The sequence below is a fragment of the Montipora foliosa genome, chromosome 12 (genome assembly GCF_036669935.1).
Source record: "Montipora foliosa isolate CH-2021 chromosome 12, ASM3666993v2, whole genome shotgun sequence".
Classification (NCBI taxonomy): domain Eukaryota; kingdom Metazoa; phylum Cnidaria; class Anthozoa; order Scleractinia; family Acroporidae; genus Montipora; species Montipora foliosa.
In genome coordinates this window covers 19,724,867-19,747,366 of record NC_090880.1, presented here as the reverse complement: position 1 = coordinate 19,747,366, position 22,500 = coordinate 19,724,867, and the positions used below count along the sequence as shown (strand labels likewise).

Here is a 22,500-nt window from a genome sequence, read left to right as displayed (position 1 = left end):
GTAATCGCACTTTCATTTCAGGAGGATTTCTTTCAGAACAGGGTCACCCAACGAGAATACCTCTTAATGATATCATTGCTAAACGTATTTTAGAATTTAAACGGTAGATATTAGGCATATTTTTTATCCCCAAGAAATTCTTCATTTGTTCGGATTTCCTAGCTGAAAGTGTAGTGATCCGAAAATTATAGAGATGAGCACTTCCCTGCGCCGTGCCGTGAGGGACCTCTGCTAGCAGGGAAGATGAGAACTTACCTTTTCGAAAATGTCAGCCAGAAAAAAGGCTCCCGAAAATTCCAGGGATCTCTTAGGGTAAAAATCAGTTTAAAATGGGCAATTATACCATTTTTTAGACGTTCGAAAATCCTAGTACAGGCAGGGAAGCAAGAAATTTTACAACAAATGCTTCGAAAATTCTAGATCTCAAATCGCTTCCGAACAGATACTTTCCGAAAATTGACGTTGGGTGCCCCTGTCAGAACCCGGGCTGAAATTCGCCATGTAATCGATCCCTAAGATATTTACCCTCTAGCCAGGCCCATGGTACTTTGCGAAACGTTAAACGGTACTCGTATATAAAACAAGGAATGACCAACTTAATGATTTACAAAAAGAAAGACAAAAGGGTGGCCGCAGGCTCGGCGGCCAGAGTTGAGTTTTCGGCCAGTTTTTTCACGTTTCCACCACAAATCGGCAAAGCCTGCTGACCAAAAGAATCGTCGGCTCTAAGAAGGTGATGTTTATCGATAAATACGGGAAGGGCTGAGAATTGCAGTGGATAATTTATGGACAGAGAAAGCACTGTCGGAGTGAATGCACGCTAAAAAGTATTGAGCGGTACAGGAACGAATCGGTCAGTGAATCGAAAATATTGCCAGTTGCATTCAAAGTATGTCACTAGTGATCATGAGTTGAGATTATCTGTGAGCACAAAATGCGAAAGTGATGAATTAGTTTCGAAAGTGACAAATGTCAGAAGTATTACGGAAACCTATAACCATGCAAAAGTGTGTACTACTGCAACTAAGAAAAATAATGTTGATCTACGCAAGAAGTACAAGAACGAACATTATCTTGTTCTGAGAGGTAAAGTCTAAAGACGCCATACCGGAATCTGTATTATGATAATATTTGTGTTTCTTGTAACTAGTTGTTTTGAAATGTGGAGTACCATCGCTTGGATCATCTACAAGCAGTACATAAGTTTACGTACAGTATACATGTGCGATGTTCAGAAACATTCAGGTGTACAAAATTATTCAACGCGGCCCCAATAAAATTAATAAAAAAACTTATAATCAGGTCTTGTTATGAGATGTTTGTTTACACAACAATAAGAATTTATGCGAACGCCGTGTCCAGAAGCTGAAAGCGTTTTTCTTTTATAAAATTCGGAAAAATACGCCAGTATCACCCTAAATACATCGCTATGTTAAATTTAAATCGAAGAGGCATCGAAGAAGATATGAAGAGATGCAGAAAGTTAAAAAAAAAAGTTTTCATTTATTTGTGCTTTATGCCAAAAGTACAGGAGTGATGATCTGTGATTCAACCTTTGCCCCATATACATTTCCAGGATAAATGTATTAGTAAGTTTTCTACCTATAATATACATTTGCTCACAAAAATGACTTGCTTTTTCTTTAGGGGGGTGTCAGCATTCCAACGTTTACAAACATTTGTGAGGCTGACAAAATAAAATTTGAATACATATTTATTATGAACTATTACCTTCAACGCATTGCCAGTTCTTTTTCCCGTAATTTCTTTAATATTTACATGTACGAACTTGTTTCATCAGGGCTTAGCTGACTTGCAGTTTAAAGTTCCTACTTATTTACTTAAAACCAGCCTTTAAAAAAAACACCAGCAAAGATGATTCAACTTCATCCTAGCATTTCTTAAATAAAACATAGGAATCGGCCAGAAATATGGCCTCTTGTTTTATTAACGATGTCACGCATAAATGTTGCGCATACAGCAACCAAACGCAACTGCACTTCCGGTCATCGATGCCTTTGAAATTTGAAGCGTTTGGCGTGAAAACGACGTTGGAAACAATGCAGAGACCAAGGACAAACATATGAGGCGACAAAGTTATGATGAAAGAATGTTAACGCATTTGTAAATTATTGCTGCCGCAGTGAGTGAGCGTGAAGCGAACGAACGAGACAGCTCTCTAATCGGGACAAGAACACACTTTCTTCGAAACGCAAGGGATTGTGGTCACACTAAGAACAAAGGAGTAAGGAATTTTGGCTATGCGCGAATGGAGGAATTAAGATGCGCGGTATGCGCGGTATGATCTTGTTACAAATTCACTGTCACGCAACAAAAAAATTCGAAATCGTTCGATGATCTGAAAGGACAAGAACTTGAATTGTTGTAGGAGAAAAATACAACAAGTGTATGAACACATCTCCTAATCTCCTTGAAAGGCTCAAACCGCTGAGATTCACAGGAATTGACATTTTTTTCAACCAAATAGCTTTGTATCATAATGTCACGCAAGGTATTTTCGAAGCGAAAGACGTCACGGAACCGCCTTTTGATAACAACTGAAAAGACCCTACGATTTTTGATTTTATTCAACGACAATACAACAACAATAAGAGTAAAAAAGAAATAAAAACAGATCTAGCTATACATTGAATTAAAACATACAAAGAAGAAAGTGTGTAGCAGCCAAAGGAGCCAAGCTTTCGAGTTGGCTGCTACCACAGAGCGGTTACAACAAGTGGGTGGAGGTTATACGTAGTGCTTATAGAAACTTGTTATAAAGAGAACCAGAGAAGGGTCCAGGAGGAGCTAAAGACCGATCAAAATCTCCCTTCGGTTCCAAGCACGAACCGTCTTTAAATTGCAAGCATATTGAACAACTCCCCTTCCCCTCGGCAGCAGCATTTCTACCATTTAGGTAAATTGAAATGCTTTGCATTTCGAAGAGATAGTTCATTTGCAAGAAGCCTTTTATAGAAGCCACTGTTTGCTTGAATGGAACGACTTTGAACAAAACGAGTAAAGCCATAATTTTACGTACAGTGGAACTGCACCAAGAGTGAAATAATTTAGAAATCTCGTGATCTGCATTGTCACTGTGGCTGTTTCGATTGTTTCGCCGGTTTCCTTTCGTTTTTTTCGGCAGTTCCGGTGGTTCCGTTTTGGTGGTTTCGGGTTTTAATACACGTTGGTACAGAATTCCACATTTAGGGACGAAAATTGCTTAGATTGCATCATATTTTTTCCGAAGGACTTCTCGTTGTACCCTATTAATAGTAGTTTCTTTGTTCGGATCAAGTTCGTGCGAAAGTGGACCCTGTTGAATTATTAATAAATTCTACAAGGTCACACGTCACACCATAGTTACGCAAAGCGACAACACAGACCTTTGTATGCAACCTACAAAACTGGGAGAAGTTGCGATCATTTTAAATACTCACTGTGGGTAGTGTTGGTTGTTTCGGGTAAGTTTATTTCATTTTCTCCCGTAGCCACTGAAGCTCACATTGCAGGTCATTGAAGGTCAGACAGGTCATGTTTGCTGATGTTCTTCTCAAACCGAAAATGGCTGTTTTCAACGTCGATTTTATTGTGGGAGTAGAGTTTCGGTTCGTTGTCGGGGTCTTAAGCTTATGTTACTCCTGTAAAAACGCAGAATGGTGTTTTTTGTATTATCTTGGCACGCTGTGGAGGTCAAGGACCTTTTAATTTGTTTACACTTGATGAAACATGATTAAACAGTTTGTCTTAGCATGGAAATCGATATTGACGTTACAGCACCGTTTCAGAAAACAAAACGCTCAATCGATCCAGAGGACCGTATTTCCTGTAACAGCTAAATGGTAGTGGAGAACACCATGATGGATCGTGAAGCGGTTTCTTTGCTGTCGTTTGTACTTCCTTGCATTTGTGTTGTAGCCATGGCTCACGAAGAAAATATGCCTGCACCATTTGTAAGAGTTCTTTCTCTGAAGGATCCACTAATGGAAGGTAGGCACTCATAAGCTTATATGTTTATTTTGGGTTGAAATTGGTAGCTGATTCCTTGTTATGTTCTGCAATTTTGGTCTTATATACATCTTGAAAAGTCTCGATTCGTAGAACTTAAAATAAAAAGTGTAAAAGCTTACATAAGACTTATATTGGAAGAAATTTAATCTAGTTTGAGCTTGAAGACGTCATTCTATTCTACAATAATTTTTATTCCCTAAATTAAATTACTTTTACATGATTCCGACTCGTCTTTCCGGTTTAGCTCCGCAGTAGTTCCCGGAAATCTTTGGTTTAAGGTCTCTGTAAGGAAAATGAGAGTGTCCGCGGGAAAAAATGAAATTGTCACGCCGCGATTTTCTTGTGTAGGGTCAAACTATATATCATATTACTGCGTTTTTCATAATAAGTGAGTTCCTGTCCCCACGCCCCTTTGTTTTCCTATACATTTGCAGAACATCTGGGATCTTATATCATTTTTCTTTATTTACCCTGAGATTTTTAGAGTAGCTTGGTGTAGTAGCTACTGATCTCCGAGCATTTACCCTCCCCACCATCACAGAAGACAGACCACAACACTGGGAACTACATGCCCTACAAATAAACCAGTGGACTCCTGCTAGAAATCTAAATCGTTCGAGTTTAAGACGTAGTCGTGGGTATGCAGTGTATGGATGCGACAATGAATATTGCTTTCGTTTTCCTTTCGTGTCGATGTTTTCTCTAGCCTTCACATTATTGCCTTCTTCGTCTGGATAACGTTTCATATACAAAATGGGCTTGTCGCAAGTATCACATCGGTATCGACCGGCAAAATGATTAGAGTAAACTGTTGGCCTTGAAGTTTTTCCTTTGAAGCTGTTTCTCCCAAGCTGCCATTTCTTTTGTTGTTTCGATAAGAGTAAAACCTCAAGACAGTACTAGTTTTTATCTGTCGCTCTGAATATCGACGGTCATCCATACACTCACTGCACGGTGATCGCCACCACCTATGACTACTTCTTAAACTCGAACGATTTATTTTTTATATTTCTTGAAATTCCACAAATACCTCTTATTGAACGTCTCCTAATTTGACTGGTTTGTTTGCCCCGTGGCGATCCCAGAGGTCTTTGCAAATATAGGGGGAAAACGAAGGGCCCTGGGGACCGGCAACTCAACGTAGGTTCGATATTACTCTGCGAGCAGAGTCTCTTTCGATCTTCCTAGATAAGTCGGGAAAAGGAAAGTAGACTCTGCCAGCGGCTCGACATTTCGTGTTGAGCGTTAAAAATGCGTTAAAAATTCAAACGTATATTGGAGTCAGTTAGGCGTGACTAGTAACCGCAAAAACCACAAACAAAACAAACAGCAGGATATTTTCGAACAACTCTGGCAAACACACGACAATCAGGGAATCATTTCCTTCGAAAGTCAAGATAGTTCAAGGTTTTGAATTGCCATTTCAGTTTTTCCTGAAAAAATTAATAGGTTTCTCAATTCTGGCAAACTAGTTTCTGTAACCGACATACGGAGGAAATACTCATGGGAATTTAGACAGAAAATTGTCACGCTGTTGTAAATTTAAAAAATATTGATGACGCGTGGCGATTAATTATGGGCACAAATTGAAAAAAAAAAACAGGTTTGACAAGTCGAAACTGGACTAACTCACCATTTCTTTGGATGAGCGGCAAATCGGCGGGTCTAATTTGCAGGTCGAGGATCGCGAGTTGCAGGTCATTGTTTCACCAATACAGAAAGTATCCTAAACATTCTTAAAAGCCAACCTTAGGCCTAAACAAAAGTTTTTAGGCCTAAGGTTAGCTTTTATGAATGTTTAGGATACTTTCTGTATTGGTGAAACAATGGCCTCTCCACCCGCGACCTGCGACCTATTAGACCCGCTGGCAGCAAATCAAAGAAAGTCGAGCCGGACGGCAGAGTCTACTTTCTTCTTTCCAACTTATCTTGGAAGATCGAAAGAGACTCTGCTCGCAGAGTAGTTCGATATCCGCCGCTCACTTGAGTTCGGGTATCCTCCTCGAGAAGAGAAGGCAGGACGCGTGACAAGGCTCGTTCCCAGGGGTCTCTCTTCTCTTCCTTCCTTGGTCGTTGGAAGAGAGACCCTGGTTGCGGCTGGTCACGTGACCACCCAGAATCTGGGTGGTAAAAAAAATATACTGGAAGGGTTTTTGATTGTCACAGTGACAAATTTACTAAGGAAGGGAGAGAGCGGTATGTCGCTTGACTCAGTAGTTGTTGTTGTTTTAGAATTTCTTCCTCTTAGGGATAAAAAAATTCAAGTCCCGCTCACAAAGCAGAATCTTAGTACCTCATATCCTTTTTGTATGAGGTTCCCCGCGGGCAGCAGCGATGATCAATGGACAGTAAACTGATTTGTCTATCAACTCTTCATTGTTCATATATTAGCTACCAGACAATATGTATTTTACAGATCCACGAGAAAATAAATGTGGTAAATATAGCTCTTGGATGAACAACTAATTTTATTTTTTCGAGCGCCATTCTGAAATCAACAATTGTTCAACTTCACCTTCCCCCGGATGGTATTTTATCGTCCTCTCGACCAAATGTACTTGAGTACCCACCCACCCGGCGGTTTTGGATGGATTGATGGTCACGTGACCAGCCGCAACCAAGGTCTCTCTTCCAACGACCAAGGGAGGCAGAGAAGAGAGACCCTGGGAACGAGGTTGGACGCGTGAGCGATTGGTTGTGTCTGTGACGTAGATTCAAATATAATTTATGCGAAGTTAAGAATTTCGGGGAAATAGCATTAGACATCCCAAAAGACTGATTTTAACAAAACAGTAATTACATAACAATGCTTGAAACGTCGGTGCAAAGTTTCCAGATGATATGAGCTTGAGTTTGTGGTTAAATGGTCAATGTGAGTTTGAATTCAACCGGTGAATCATCAACAAAATCTTTGGCCACTTCAGCTCTCAGTCGACCTCATCGGGCCCCTCGTTTTGCCACCAATAAACTCAGCAGTGATTTCAATTGATCTTGAGGAATTTTACTTGCTCTTACATCACCGAAGTCTGAGGAGAAATTCCAATACGGAAATGGATTTGAAAGCCGTTATTTTTTACCTTGGCGTCAGCTGGAAAATCAGTGAAGTTTCCGAACTCAGGCGGTAGAAAAGGACACAATCCCCACTCTCCAGCTTCTCGAACACTTTTCGTTGTCGAAATCTTGGACAGCCCAAGCTCAGTATACGATTTATAGACTTTGTATGGGGAAATTCAGTTTGAGCTTATAAATGCTAAAATAAGCTGTAAATGTAGAAACAAACTTCCCTTACCTCTACGTACAGTTGCCCTCGTCTTTTCTGTGCAATCGGAAGGCGAACTGTGTCCGCGGCGACCTCGTCCCACGAATTTCTCTCGCATCTCAAAGCAACGGTCCGAATCGCCATAAAAACACCACAGCCTTAAGGCCAGATAAATTTCCTATCACATCAACTCTATTCCGGGACCACACAGCCATTTTTGGCGGATAAATTCCAAATAATGTTCCGCTTTCTATATCATCCCATGCGCTCAGCTAGATGTGTGGCTACGGCCGTTATAGCTTGATGGCGATCATATTACATTCTGCACTCTCATTGGACAATTTGCACTCTCATTGGACAATTTGAAACACTAAACCGCCTGCTACGCAAGCTGTAGGTGAATGCACTCCAACACCGTGTGAGGAATTTTTGAAGAAAATATCACGCACCAAAGTCGAAACTCTCATCTCATACTTAATTTGGGCAGGAAAAGTGTTATAAAATCAGTCTCCGAAGACAAACGAAAAATTCCTCACACGGTATTTGGGGTAGTAAAATCGTCTCATAGAACGGAGAATTTGAAAGCGATATCTTGAAACCCGTCGGGACAGGAGGTCCAAGAAGTTGTAATTTTAGCGTCAAAATAAACCCCCAGAAAATCCAGCATGAAGATTTCGCGTGCAGTTCACGGGTCTGCTGAATAACTCCGCCCCAAAACTCCGCCCCCTACTTGAAAGCCATATATAATGCTGAGCCAATCAGCATTCGGGCACATTCTAAGGTAGCAGATCGCGCGTGAAGGCTGTCAATTGACAGCCAATCATTTCATTTGTGATCGACGTGATTGCGCGCAGATTATGGCGGGAAACAAAGAAAGCGATTTTAGCGGTTTTAAAATTAAATTTTCAAAATTTTTTGCGGGAAATTTTACTTCACAGCCTACGGATTCACAAGATTTGCAAAAACCAAAAAATGAAGCAAGACGCTCAAATTTACCTTTACCGAGACCTTAATATACTTGAGGCAGAAGTAAAACTTCGAAAGTTAAGCTAACATGTAGCTAGTAGAAATCAAGATTATTGAGGAAAGCAAAAAGTGCAGGGCCGTCAGGGTAGAATTACGATCTTTTTTCCTGTACTCGCAAGGATGAACTACATTTGCAAAGAACCAAGAGCAGAGGAGGGGACTGAGAGGGAGGCTCACGGGCCATCCCTTGGGATAAGTCATGTCCAAGAAAAGTTATTTTTAGACGAGCGAAAGAAAATAAATATTCACCAGTCTTCCACGTTGTAGCCTGCAGTGCAGACGTTATTTTGGAGCGGAACGCTAGATAAATCAGGCTTTCGATGCCGCCATCTTGGATTGTAATTAGTTGCTTGACCGGGAGAGGGTTGGTGCAGTGGCGGGTGGGGGGGGGGGTGGGGCATTTCTAATCCCCCTTGCCCATTTTTCCATGTAACACCTACGTCCTCGGCAAATAGTGAAATCCAACCCCCAAACCTCCACAGTTACCAAATCTAAGATGGGGCCTCAAACGCAAGTGTGCACGCGCGGGCCCAAATATGCCTGCACTGCAGGCTATCCACGTGCGCCGCCATTTTCTCTTTTCACTAAGAACCTGTGAGCGAGGCAAGACTGCATGCGGACGTCTCGGAAGACAGACTTCCGCTAGAACAAAGACTGCTGCTGGTCTAAAAATAACTTTCGTGAACATGACATATCCCGGCCAACGCCCTGAGCCTCCCTCTCTGTCCCCTCATTTTCTCTTGATAAAGCCTAACACAACTGGTTGAAGGATCCGTTTACGGCTAGTCTGAAGGGGAATAAAGTGGAGCAATCCCGAAATAATTTAAGATCTTGCATTTACTTAGAGGCGTTTTCATTAGCTTCGTCAAAGATCTTCATATCCCTTTGTTTCAAAAGGAATAAATATACATTAAATTTGTATATGAAAGTACAATAATTATTTACGCTTTATTTGCTGAAAACAATGAATAAGACAGTGGGCATCTGCTGATTTTACGTGGTCCTGGATATCACAAAACCCCACCATGTTATTGTTTATAATCAGAATGAAAGGGTGGTTTTTTTTGGATGACTTCTGGATATTCCAAAATCATAATACCTGTAAGAATGGAATAAAGCCTTTTAAAATATTATCATTGGCATTTGATTTTTCGTCATTATAAGGAAACAGATATGTTGTGTGTTAAAAGAATTCTCTAGATACTACCTCTTCCGGACTTTATTCTAGCAACATTACGTAGCACAAAAACGGGAACCAAACAACAATAGCTAACAATGGGGACATATTACAAAGAAAGTCTCATTGAATACTCAACCAATCAGGCCTTGTGTGCCACTCTTTTGTTCTTACCGCATTTTGACATCATCTGTGATCCATTACTGCACAGAGATGCATGGCAACATGGCATTTATTTGTTAAATATTAACGACAGATATTTTTCAAGCCTTCTTAATTAGCAAGCATTCCCTCCCTAAAAAGCATTTTTAAGTGTTTTTTCCAGTAGCGAAAATGCAGAAAAATCCCTTTGTAACTCTTTTTTGGGTTGGGAATGTTGGCTTCCCATGGAAGTTTGTTTTGGCAAAATGCTAGTAATAGGTCCAAGAATGCCTGTTGTGATTGTTGAAGCGCTTCTATTTACAGGAAATGATGTTGTGATCCTGCAAAATCTGTTAGTGCGGTCAAAATTTGTAACATCTCTGGAAAGAACAGGCTTTTATGACAAGAAAACCAGTGAGGCTGTGTCAAGTTACCAACTAGGCAATTTTTTAAAGGAGTAAGTAATGTTATTGTGAACAAGCCATGACTGTGCTTGGGTGTGTGAGGTAAGGAAAATATAATCAAGATGGGAGAAAAAAATTAAGGGCTGTCAATTGTAAGTCACGCTAATCCTTTAAATGTGGAGAACTTATAAGAGGACTTGAAGAGGCATTCTACAAAGCCCTTGCACACGTTTTGATGACATTAAGTCATACACAACCTGCCCAGGTTCACACAACTGGAGCTTATTCCGGTTTCAAGCTAGTAGCATGTAGAGCATTGCTCCTCCTCCGGCTCCTGAACAAGATGCTTGTCCATCACACAGTTAGCCCTGGCCAGTAGCATTTTGACGGTTACCATTAAATGCGCATGGGTGGGGAGAGAGAGTGTGTAGCAAGTTTCTTGTCCAAGGAAACAACATGTTGGCAAAACTCTGTTTCCGACCTACGACACTGGGAGTCTGGCACACTGACCACCACGCCACCATGTCTCCACTTCTTCATGATAACATGAGCAAAATCTTTGGTTATACCTCCCTTCAAGAATTACGGTAGATATTTTAATTCTTAGAATGTTGATTCTTTTAGGTTTGTTGAACACAAGCTTTATGAATGGTGTATTTATTCATAACAGGGGAGGGTCACATTATTTTAGGACAACTCAAAGATCAAGGGTGCGTTCGATTGACCGTATTCCGGAATAGGAATATATGGAATATAAGTTAGAAATCCTTCGTTTTTACAGAGATTCACATTAAAATTGTCAAACATCTGCTAAAATGCTATTTTAAACATATTTTTATTATCCTTGCTGCTTTGAAACGCGCGAAACATACCATTTTAATCATCACTCCATGTATTCTTATTCCGGAATAGGGTCAATCGAACGCGTCCTAAGGGTCTGGATATTTCAATCCTGTCCCATACCTTGGGGAGAATGGTTTTTATTTTTCATGCTTTACTGGAATGGCAGGTTAAAAACACGGGTTACATTCCACAGGTCATTGTTTTCCTCTAACCCCTAACTCTTCAAATTGGTTAACCTTAGGCGTAAACATCGTTTTTAGGCCTAATGAGGTCTAAATTGAGCATTAGTAAGGTTTTGTAATGAGTGACGGGTGAAAAGGGACCTTTACTTTAAACCTGTCATTACTGGAAATCTTCACTCCACATCCCCTCACTGCTAATCTTCTAACATTAGGCCACAATCGGCGACAAAATTAGTTGAGACAGTTGCCAACAGAGCACACTGGCAACGACACATTCATTGTTTGCAAAGTAAACTTGTCCAAAACGTATTTTTCCGGGATACCCCTTCCTCCCACCCTAATCAATGTTGTACCGCTAATGACAAGGCTCGTAGAAAACAGAAGAAAAGCACAACATTGTCCCGAGGGTGTGGGGGAGGGGGCCATTTTCGCACCGTGCTAGAAATCGACTCTAAAGGATAAGAGTGCCTCAACAATTTTGACACCAATTGCAGCTTTAGGTGGGATTATGTTTGAGGAGAGGGGCTGTTAATAAACCCAAAGAAAAAATCTCCAGATCTTAGATCTCTAATGTACTGTTGAGGCATTGAGTAAGATTTGAAAGACAAATGCATGGGAGTCAGGAGAGCGGAGTATGGTGAATGGGAGGAACTATATCCCCCTCTTTGAAATAATTATTTGTTCTCTCACATTTTGTTTATTGAATTTAGTACTGGAGTGTTTGATGCTACGACGGCCTCCCTTGTTCTGGATCAGCTGATGAGTGACGGTTATAAAGATAAAGGCACTGTACCTTTTGGATATAAATTTAAGGTATTTTTGCAAACACACAAGTTATGAATTTTTGCTGTAACGGTATAAGCAAAATGTGCTGATAATTGTCTGGCCTTGGGTGAATTAAAACCATATAAAGATTGCCATTATGTTTGTCTTTTGACCTCTTCACCCCTCAGGGTTTCTCATTTGCTGAGTAAAATCATCTGGCATTGGACAGATCTACAGTGGAATCTCTAAAGAAACCATTTTTAGGGTTAAAGAGTGAAAGGGAGTATAAGGCTTTGGGTTCCCCATTGTTGAGTTAAGTCATCTTACGTTACAGCGATTAACAGTCGACTGCCGCCAAGTGAATTGGTCGATAATCTCCTGTGTAGTAGCTTAAATTGAAAGACGATTAGTTTTGAGATCTTTGTGCACAGAAAAGATGATCGATACACTGTGTTTGAATCTGCAGTCCGGTTTTTTCTGCTTTTGCCAACGAGAATTCTATATACCAATCTGTTTGGTTGTCTTGTCTTAAAAAAGTATCAGTGAAAGATTTGTAGTTGGTGGTAAAATTGTGTAGATTTTCTTCGTTGCTTTTCCATAGGGCCTTAATCGCTACTATCACCCCTTGGAAAGTAAGAAAGTTTGTCAGTTTGATATCAAAACGTTCTGTAAAGTCCAGGAAAGATAGAAAATTCGTCGTGTCTTTCATCAGATGACCCACGTTTCTAACTCCTTTTGAAGACCATGATCTATAGTGTACGGGTTTGTTTCCGACTCGTATAAGAGAGTTTTGCCATAAATTCTGCGCTTTCAGCTGAGCTGTTCAGTGGAGTGAATTTTTATTGTCGGTCCAGATTCGAAGTATTTCTGAAATAAAGGTATCCGATATTTTCAAGTGCTTTGATAAATCTTCTTTACTAAGGTTGCCTCGAAAAATGTCCTCACCAGAAAATTGTAATTCCAGATCAAACAAAAGTTTCCATTTTCCATAGTTTTCTGAGTCCAAATATTTTGCCATCCAACTTGACTTGAGAGTTTTGTTGAATAGTTTGATGTCAATCATTCGTAGCCCCCCGTTGTCGCTAATCATAATATCGCGCTTGATTTTGTCGCCTTTACCATTCCATTAAAAGCTGAAGATCATACTATTTATCTCTTCTATAGCGCTGTGGTTTGTTGGCAGAGGTAACAAAATGCAAACAAATTGAGAGGCAATAAGGTTTTTAAGCAATTTTACCTAGTAAGGTTAAACGGCGCAATTCCCAGCAACTCAAGCTACATGTATTTCTAACTAGTTGGAGAGCTTTTGTCACAAGAATAATAATCAATTTGCGTTTTAAGTAAATTTACCACTCACAGGTAAGGACATTCAAGGGGTTGGGTTGGTAATAATGATGAAATAATAAATCCTTACTACATTTTATTAAATAAATATATTTTCTTTTTACTTTCTTGCAGGTCCATATTCCTGTTTATAAAGACCGCACAATAGAAACAACTGGTACCCTCTATGACTCTAATAATGAGGTAAGGTCAGCCTATTGTCTTAATAGAAATGAATCTTGCAGTCTTACGTTAGGGTTAATGAAGTTACAGGACAAGTAACTGGAGGAATGAAGGAAAGCCCTCAAATGGAGGCTCAGGCCATTCTCCAAACGTACAACTGGAGCTAGAGAATCTCTATGGCTAAATAGGAGAATAGCACCCTTAATTTGGCTCTACTATTCTGCGATTTTGCCATTATCGCACTGTAACCTGCTGTTAAAGTTTTGCAGTGTATTCAGGTCACTTTTTGCAATTGAAAATACCTGTGTGTCACCAGTTAGGGTAATGTCACTTGTCAGCTTTTGTACCCCTTGGAATATATTTCTGATTAATAGAATAAGAAGATTTGTAAATTACTGATTATGGACAGTTGTACATGGGCTAATTCAGGACTGGGAGAAAACTTGTATTTCTTGTCCTTGTATCTTAAGTTTGTTGGTTTCAGTTTACAGTGTCCCCAATTAGTGCTCCTAAATAAACTTCCTTTCCTTTTTTTTGTATATAGGCACCCTTTACATTACCTCTTTTAAACAGGCCTTTGCACACCTCTGTAATATCCTTTCTGTCAATGACCGTACCAACAATGAATATTAAAACTCATTTAGTTGCCTTTTTTGTTCTTCAAAGGTAAAGTACACATTTGTAGCACGTTGTCATGGCAGCATTAACCGTTTGACTGGCAAAGCAATCAATCAGCTGACAACAAATGGCAATACTCCAACAGGACTAATTGTATGTTACATAAATTAAATGGTACTACTACTACTACTACTACTACTACTACTACTACTACTACTACTACTACTACTACTACTACTACTACTACTACTACTACTACTATTACTATTACTACTACTACTACTACGGAAGTTTGCCCAAAAAATCGGACATTTTTCAAAATTTTCCCTTGGTCCTCCCTTTGCCATTTTGCAAAAAATGGCCATTTTCGATACTTTTGGAAAAATCGTTATTTCTCGTCTAATAGGTCTTTTTTCATGCGGTGTTTTGCATAGTACAAATCTAGGATAGTTACGCTTTCGATCCATACTAATTAGGCTATTATACGACTTGTATTTCCTATTTTGTTGAGAATTCCGAAGTTTGTCCAAAAAATCGGACATTTTTCAAAAATTTCAGTCATTTCAGTAAGAAAGGGTTTATTAAATTTAATTTTTTAAAAATATTCCAAATGCAATGACACTGTGTTCTTTAAAGTACTTATTGCAAGTATGACTTCAAGGTCTCATTTTAATTTTTATGCGCAAGTGCACATACTTTAAATTAATGATAACTTGTACATATAGGTAAACTAGTCCGCATATCTAAAGATTGTTTACCCACTATAGCAGGGCTTGAAATTGCGACCAACACAGTCGCATCTGCGACTGAATTTTTTCTCTTTGCGACTAAAACTGGAGAAGTAACAAATTTGCGACTTGTTTTCTTTCTTCTTCACTCTTTTAAAACAAAAGGGTTAGCAGTTGCCACTTTTCTGAAACTTTTGCTAGATTAAATTTTCTTTCAATCTGAAGATAGCCCAATTGTAGCGTAATTTCGCAGGGGCACCCAACGAGAATATAGTTCAACACCAGGTAGACATAGGCATATTTTTATCCCATATAAATTTTTCATCTGTTCGGTTTCCCTAGCTGAAAGTCTAGTGATCCGAAAATTATAGGGATCAAAACTTACCTTTTCGAAAATGTTGCGCAAGAGAACTAAGACGATCCACTACCGAAGAACACTCGCCGTACAACTGATAATGTTTTTATTCGATCTGAAATTAAAATGTACAATGAATTCTAATTAACTAAATCAATTGGTAATAAAAGAAATGAAACCAGCGAAGCGGGAATAACTGATAAAAACTTTTAACAATCATTATACCATGCGGCCACTGTTAGTCAATATCCAAAACTTGTGAAATCCATTTAAAACTAACAAAACTGAAATTATTGGTAATATTATAACAGCGATCATCAACTTACTTCTATGGCGAGTTTTCTTAATTTTCCTTGGTTGGGATATAAACCATAAAACAGTGTAACAGGTAAGCAGTAAATCACATGAAACATGTCCAATTCAGATATCAGATAAAAACTAAACTGCTTAATTAAAGTTGGGGTTTACCTACTATTTAAGTTTCCTGTGGGGCTTGTACGAGGCTACCACAAATTCCTTAACTATGAATTCCTTGCATAGTCCAAAAACAACGTTAACAGAAAATTTCAACCAGAAAAAAGGCTCCCGAAAATTCTAGGTGACCTTTTTAGGGTAAAAATCCGTTAAAAATGGGCAATTATACCATGTTTTAGATGTTCGAAAATCCTAGGAAAGGGAGGCAAGCAAGGAATTTTACAAATGTTTCGAAAATTCTAGATCTCAAGTCGTCTTTCGAACAGATATTTTCCGAAAATTGACGTTGGGTGCCCCTGATTTCGCAGCGATGTTACGTGCACAATATTATTCGCCATTTTCAGCGGTTTGTTTAAATGCAAGTATTGTGGGCTCATATTTTATTTTGCTACACTGCTGACAACACAATGCAGTGCGACGATTTTGCGACAATTTTGAGACTAAAATTTGCGACGTTGCGACAGGACTTTTTCGTTAATTTTAAGCCCTGTATAGTGTATACTGGACACAATTTTTTAAGTTAGTAACACTGTGATTCAATTTTAACACCCAAAAAGCACTTAACGCTGAAGAGTATAAGAGGGAAGTGGACAAAACACTGATGTCCAGTCCATGGACTACCCTGGACTAACTCTTTAAAATACCGCTTTGAATGAGTACTATTGAAAGAATTGAATTAATTATATACTTACATTGCACATACTTTGTTTACTTTCCTCCGCCTGGCCACATGCAACTAAATCCGGGAATTGCACCGGTTTCACTTCACTTATGTGAAGTAATTGGCCATCACAACAACCTTTTTGAAATGGGTGCTTAGACTTAAATACTGTTGATCAACACCATTTAAAATGGGTGTTTAGGCTTAAGTAAGCACTATTTGAGATGCTGCTTACCTATAGACCATTACAGTACTCAATCGAAATAGTATTTTTAGCGTAGTCCATTTGGGTAGTCCATGGACGAGGCCCTGACAGGGTAAATTCCGACAAGTGACATAGCCCAAAAAGTAGCGGCAGCACATAAAATGAAATTCCGACAAAAGACATCTTTTCCCAGCAAAATTCCGACAGAGACGTCAAGGCCGAGAATGAGTCGATTAAACCTCGACACGAGTGATTCTAAAATTCAGACAAGTGGCATGGGCCCCTCCCCCCCCCCCCCCCGTCAGGGCCTCATGGACTGGGGGACAGGGTTTTGTCCACCACGGTCCGTGTGGAGGGTGTAAACTGCAGGTTGCAGGTCATTCGTTTACTATAACTGAAACAACCCAAACCTTGACAAAATGCTAACCTTAGGCTTAAACATTATTTTTTAGGCCTAATGTAAGTATTATTAAAGTTTTGGTTTGTTTCAGCTATTGTGAAACAGTGACTTTCAACCCTAACCTGCAACCTGCAGTTTACACCCTCCAGTATAGATAGACATGAAGGGGTTTTGGGGAACAATGAGAGGGGGCCTCGATGTTATTGGCAGACCACTTCTGAGATTTTTTCTTTCTGCATGGTTGAATTTTAGACATTTGACCGCAACAGTAAAGAGCCAATTCCAAAGTTATATGGACCGTAAGTCCTTTTTGAATACTTTTATTAGCATTTCAACTTCTTTGTGAATTAAATGAGCATGGGTTATTAAATGTGATTCTGATGATGATGACAGTGCTTGAAATTAAAAAAGTTTAGGTGTCCCAGTTTCAAAAGCCGGGCAACCAAACCGGCGGGTCTAAAACACGGGTCAATTGTTGCAGGTCATGATTTGACCTTTTGGAAAGTAACTCAAAACCCTCAATTTGGCTAACCTTAGGTCCAAACTTGCTTTTTAGGCCTAGGGTTAGCCAAATTGAGGGTTTTCGGTTACTTTATGATGATGATGATTATTATTATTATTATTATTATTATTATTTATTTATTTATTTATTTATTCATTTTTTATTACTCGATTCTCTCCAGTCGTTGGGTGTTCTACTGGGTAATGTTTATTGTGTCTCAGCAACTACGCGTAACTTAGAGACAACACTTTCCGCAACAGGTGAGCAGTTCCAAGGATGGCCGATGCTAGTTCCTGGTACTTTTCAACCTTCTCTTCTTTAGTTCTGGTCCGCTGGCACAGCTATATCAATAAGTGTCCATTTCTGTGTGTTTTTATGCACTAGAGTAATATCTGGCTGATTATGTCTCAGCACTTTGTCTGTGAAGATAGTCATGTCCCAGGTAATCCTCACTTCTCCATTTTCTGCGGTTGGCAAGGGTTGATGGTCATACCACTTGTCATTACACTCTATCCCATACTTCCTGCACATCTCCCAGTGTACCCACAGGGCTACCTTGTCGTGGTGCTTCCTATACTCTCTCTGGGCAAGCTTCTTGCATCCACTGACAATGTGTCGTACTGTTTCAGTGACATCTCCACACAATCTACACAGTGTTGTCTCTGAGGTCTTATCTATGCTGTAGTTGATCGAGTACCTTCTGTCTCCTTTTTTCAGAATCCATCCCTGAGCCATCTCCAAGACTCCTCTCCGGCTTCATCTAATATTTGTTGGACAAACGCACCATGTAGGGCTTTCTCTGTCCAGTTTTTAACTTTCTCTTCTTTCCTCCTCCTCTCATAGTCCTGCAGACTCTCTTCTTCAACAATCACTTTCTCCTTCAACGCAGCTTAAAGCATCCACTCTGTGCTCTCTTTTAGGTAGCCATGAAGGGATTTGCTCTCCCTTCTTACACACTCCTCGATGCCGATCAGTCCTCTTTCCCCTTCCTTTCTCGGCAGGTACAGCCTTGCAACATTACTCCTGGTGTGCATACAGCCATTCATTGCCAAGATCTTCCTAGTTCTTCTATCCATGTTGGCTACCTCCTCCATTGTCCAGTCCACAATCCCTGCACTGTAGCGTAGTACACCTACAGCCCAGGTATTGATGCCATCGATCAAATTTCCTCCATTGAGTTTTGATCTACACAACTTCTTGACTCCTGTGATATACTCCGATGTTATTACCCGCGCGGCCATGGGCCGAGCGCGGTTCTTGCTCTGCACGTTGTTTATTAATTTTTTTCGTTTTGTCGGTGAGCTGATCCAAACTTCCACTCGGCCATATAGTCAGTGGGACTTCCAGTCACGCAACTTGTGATGTTTATTAGCCAAAAGCTGTTAAAACGTTAATGTACTTAAAATTTTACGAATATTCCACTCTTTATTTAGAACAAAATATATTTCCTTTTTGTGTTATTGAAGCGCTTAATTCGAAGCGAGTATTGAATACATAAAAAGCCATTACCTCATCCCTGGAACGTGTCGACGTGGCAACTTTCATTGGTAGGGAAATAACCACCGTACTAAAGATAGCCGTGGATAACGTAATTCTTGAATTGTGACTCGTGTGACTACTTTGCTAGCCCTTTACTCGTGTAAAACAACAATTAAATTTAATCGTGACTTTTAAGAAAGAAAGCTGTAAGTTGTTAAAAGTGTTATTATCGTATCGTTCATACCCATACATATCCCGATGAAAGTTCCAGATTAATTAAGACCATTACGTCATCGGAGATTTTACAACGGCTATGACTGATGGTGCAATCGGAGATTTCACCTCGGCTATAAGTGATAGTGCAACACGTTCATGTGAAGTCGTTGTTGTCAGTTGTTGTGCTAGAGATTGATGAGGTGATTTTGTGTCTATAGTCGTCAGTGAATCAACAAGGACTGCTTTCGAAGGTGTACTACGTTGGGGCTATAGTGGTAAGAAAAACAGATACATTTTCAAAGCGCGGTTATAAGATCTAAAAGATCTTTTTGTCGTACCTTTCATCTTGGTGTTGAGAGTCTGGTCCAACTGTAAGATGCCAAGGTATTTGTAGCCTTCCTCCTCTATTTCCCCGATATGCTGATCGTCGGGTAGTTCTACTCCGCTACTGCCAACTTGTCTTCCCCTTCTCATTTCCAGGACAGCACACTTGTCTAGCCCAAACGACATCTTAAAGTCTTGCGAGAAGATCCTTACTACTTGAACAAGTGAGTCTAGTTGATCTTTGCTAGCTCTGTACAGCTTCAGATCATCCATGAATAGTAGGTGGTTAATGGGCTTCATGTCCTCTGCCAGTTTGTATCCAGCTCTCATTTTTCGTAGTACTAGGGTGAAGGGTAACATGATCACTATAAACAGTAGTGGTGACAAGCAGTCACCCTGAAAAATTCCTCTCCTAATGTCCACCTGCCAGAGAGCCATTCCTCCTGATGTCAATACTTTCTTCCAGTTCACCATGCTGTTGTTGATTATAGAGATCATGATTCTTGGCAGCCTAATCCATCTCCAGGCATTTCAGGATCCATGAATGCGGCACCACATCATATGCCTTCTTGTAGTGTATCCAAGCCATTGACAAGTTTGTCAACCTTCTCCGGCAGTTCTTCAGGATTGCCTTGCCTACAACTTTAGTTCCTCGGGATCCCTTCCTGCACCCCTTCTGTTCATCTGTTAGCAGTCCATTCATTTTCAAGTAGTGGTATAACTTCTCTCCCATAACTCGTCTCAAGAGCTTCCGCATCATGGGTAGGCAGGCAATAGGGCGGTAGTTGCTGGCCTGGGCACCCTTCGCTGTGTCCTTTTGTATCAAAACTGTTCTTTCCCTGACCATCCACTCTGGTACTTTCCCTTGACATATACAGTCTTGCAAGCATTCTTGCAATCTAGAGTGCAATCCTGTCAGTTTCTTAAACCAGAACCCCTGAACAAGAACGGGGCCGGCTGCCTTCCAGTTTGCCATCTTGCTCACTCCATTCCTAATATCCTCTACAGTGATGCTGATATCTTATTGCCCCTCTGTTGTACTGAACTTCACCTCTACATCCTCTAGCCAAGATGCTCTCTCATTGTGACCGACTTCCTCAGACCGGATCTTCCTCCAGAAGGAGGTTGCTTCTGTGGGATCAGGTAACACCGTTTCTCCTAGTTCCTTTCCATCTAGTGTTTTGTAGAACAGCTTCTGATTGGTTCTAAACAGGTGGTTCTGTTTGAACTGTTGACATGTCTCGTCGTATCTTTTGATCTTAACTCCACCAGCCTTGTTTCAACCAGCCTTGTTTCAACTTGCCTGCGACATACAAAGTGCTTCTTTCCTCAAGATGATATTTTCTGTTCAACCTTTCCCTCTCTCTTTGTTTCAGTCTCATGTTTCCTCATCGGACTTCCTCAATCCTTCTCTTCAGTTCTTCTCCCTTTCCTCCCTTTTATCATTCCCATTCCTTCTGTAGTAACTTATGCATGCAGCTGTATACATTAAAGAATTCAGTTCAGTGATGTTGTGTCTCTGAATCCTTTTGACGGCTTTATTGATTTTTCCCACTTCTGCTTTCAGCTTCGTTCTTTCGCATGACTTCAGTGATGGTAATCCTATTCTCTGTTCTAGTTGTATAATGTCTAGGATCCTGTCGCAAAGGGCTTCCAGTTCTGGGCTGAGCTCTTCTTGTAATTCTTCAGCAGTGAAAACTCTTGGTTCCTCTTCAAGTTGGTGTTCTTCTTGGGTATCAGATGTTGTTGCATGGTCTGGTGTATCTGTGGTAAGAAGCTCCGTAGTTTCAGTCTCCTGATTTTCATTCTGTGGCATGGAGCTCTGTCGTTTCAATATCCTGATGTTCATGTCTTACTCGTATGGCTATTTCCTCTTGCTCCACAGTCTCTCTAGCCACTTCTTGTTCTTAATCTGGCGTATTTGATCAGCCAATCTCTACTCGGTGACTTCTGTTAGTTTGTTGTTGATGTTACGGGCTTTCCACAGGTCTAGCAATCTTTTTCTGAACCCTAGCCTCTCTGGTTCACTTCTGATGTAACATTCAAACAACCGTTTGTTATCCTCCTTTGACCATCCTAATCTCTTCTGTCGTTGTTCAGCAGTGCAGGATGACGACCGGGCCTGCACTGCTGATCCACAGGACACTTGCCGGAGGCAACACCTTCACTACAAGCGCCAGTCCCGTTGACGTCGTTAGTGTGAAATTCAATATTTGACATTCTCTCATCAAATGGGGTTGTTGTAACCCTAACACGGGCGGCTTTTGGGTTGTTGGCACCAACCTTTTCTATCCCAGTGCCCATTATTATTATTATTATTATTATTATTATTATTATTATTATTATTATTATTATTATTATTATTATTATTATTATTATTATCATCATCAGTATTTTTATTACAAGGGTCAGTCCCTGAAATATTAAACGGCAAAGTACAGGCAATGAAAATATGGCAACAATTTTGTCTTTAAAGAAGTCCACATGCAAACTTCTGGGGGTAGGGGTGCAAAGTGGTGGGGATTTGAGCTACAAAATTAACAAAGTCAATTACCAATATTTTTTTTAAAAAGTTGCCTTTTTTTTAAATTCAGATATCCTGTCTTACGGGCAGTCAAGGGACAAGAAGGTTTGAATCAAATTAAGTTACAACAGAAAAGCAAAGATCAAGATTAAATTTAAAATCAGAACATTACCACATGTATTAATACGAAATTTCCAAACCTGATTTACAGTTTGTTGGGCAGCCAGGATTTCTCAATTGTGTGTATCTTGTTATACTTGCCATGAGCCTAGGGCTCTGTTATTGCTCACTTTTTCAGTATTACTGTCTTGTTTTATACTTGAAACCTTTTAGGAAATGCTGCCATTGGGCGAAATAAAAATGACACTTTCCTGAGTGACTACCGAAGTGGTATTCTGCTTCACACTGGAGAATGGGACCACTGGAATGCATCAAAACCTATGCCAAACAGGTAGATGGCTGTAGTTTACTGCACAACACAGGGTACACATGCATAAGCAGCCTTGTTCCCAATTTAGAGCTCAGTTGATGCAATGATTACAATTGTTCAAGTTTAACATGATTACTGCTGACAAAGTAGTTTGTGAGAGTCTTTTGAACCAAAACCTTAACTAAAGTCACAAAGAGGAGACAATGAATTGAGGCAAGAAAATACTAGGTATACATGCAGCTGGTGTTATGTGTGGGAAAGAGATAAGTC

General features: G+C 40.0%; 1 protein-coding gene across 1 annotated transcript in view; it reads left to right on the top strand.

Annotated features, from left to right (window-relative positions):
- The first annotated feature begins 3,425 nt into the window (after positions 1–3,425).
- Positions 3,426–22,500, top strand: part of LOC137979446 (uncharacterized) — a 20,976-nt gene continuing 1,901 nt past the window's right edge. The window contains exons 1-9 of the mRNA XM_068826702.1: positions 3,426–3,445; positions 3,789–3,990; positions 9,939–10,071; positions 11,754–11,856; positions 13,267–13,335; positions 13,981–14,085; positions 17,008–17,054; positions 21,871–21,905; positions 22,134–22,251. Of these exons, the coding sequence (XP_068682803.1) occupies positions 3,840–3,990; positions 9,939–10,071; positions 11,754–11,856; positions 13,267–13,335; positions 13,981–14,085; positions 17,008–17,054; positions 21,871–21,905; positions 22,134–22,251 (761 nt within the window). The 5' untranslated portion in view covers positions 3,426–3,445; positions 3,789–3,839. The remainder of the gene's footprint in view (positions 3,446–3,788; positions 3,991–9,938; positions 10,072–11,753; positions 11,857–13,266; positions 13,336–13,980; positions 14,086–17,007; positions 17,055–21,870; positions 21,906–22,133; positions 22,252–22,500) is intronic.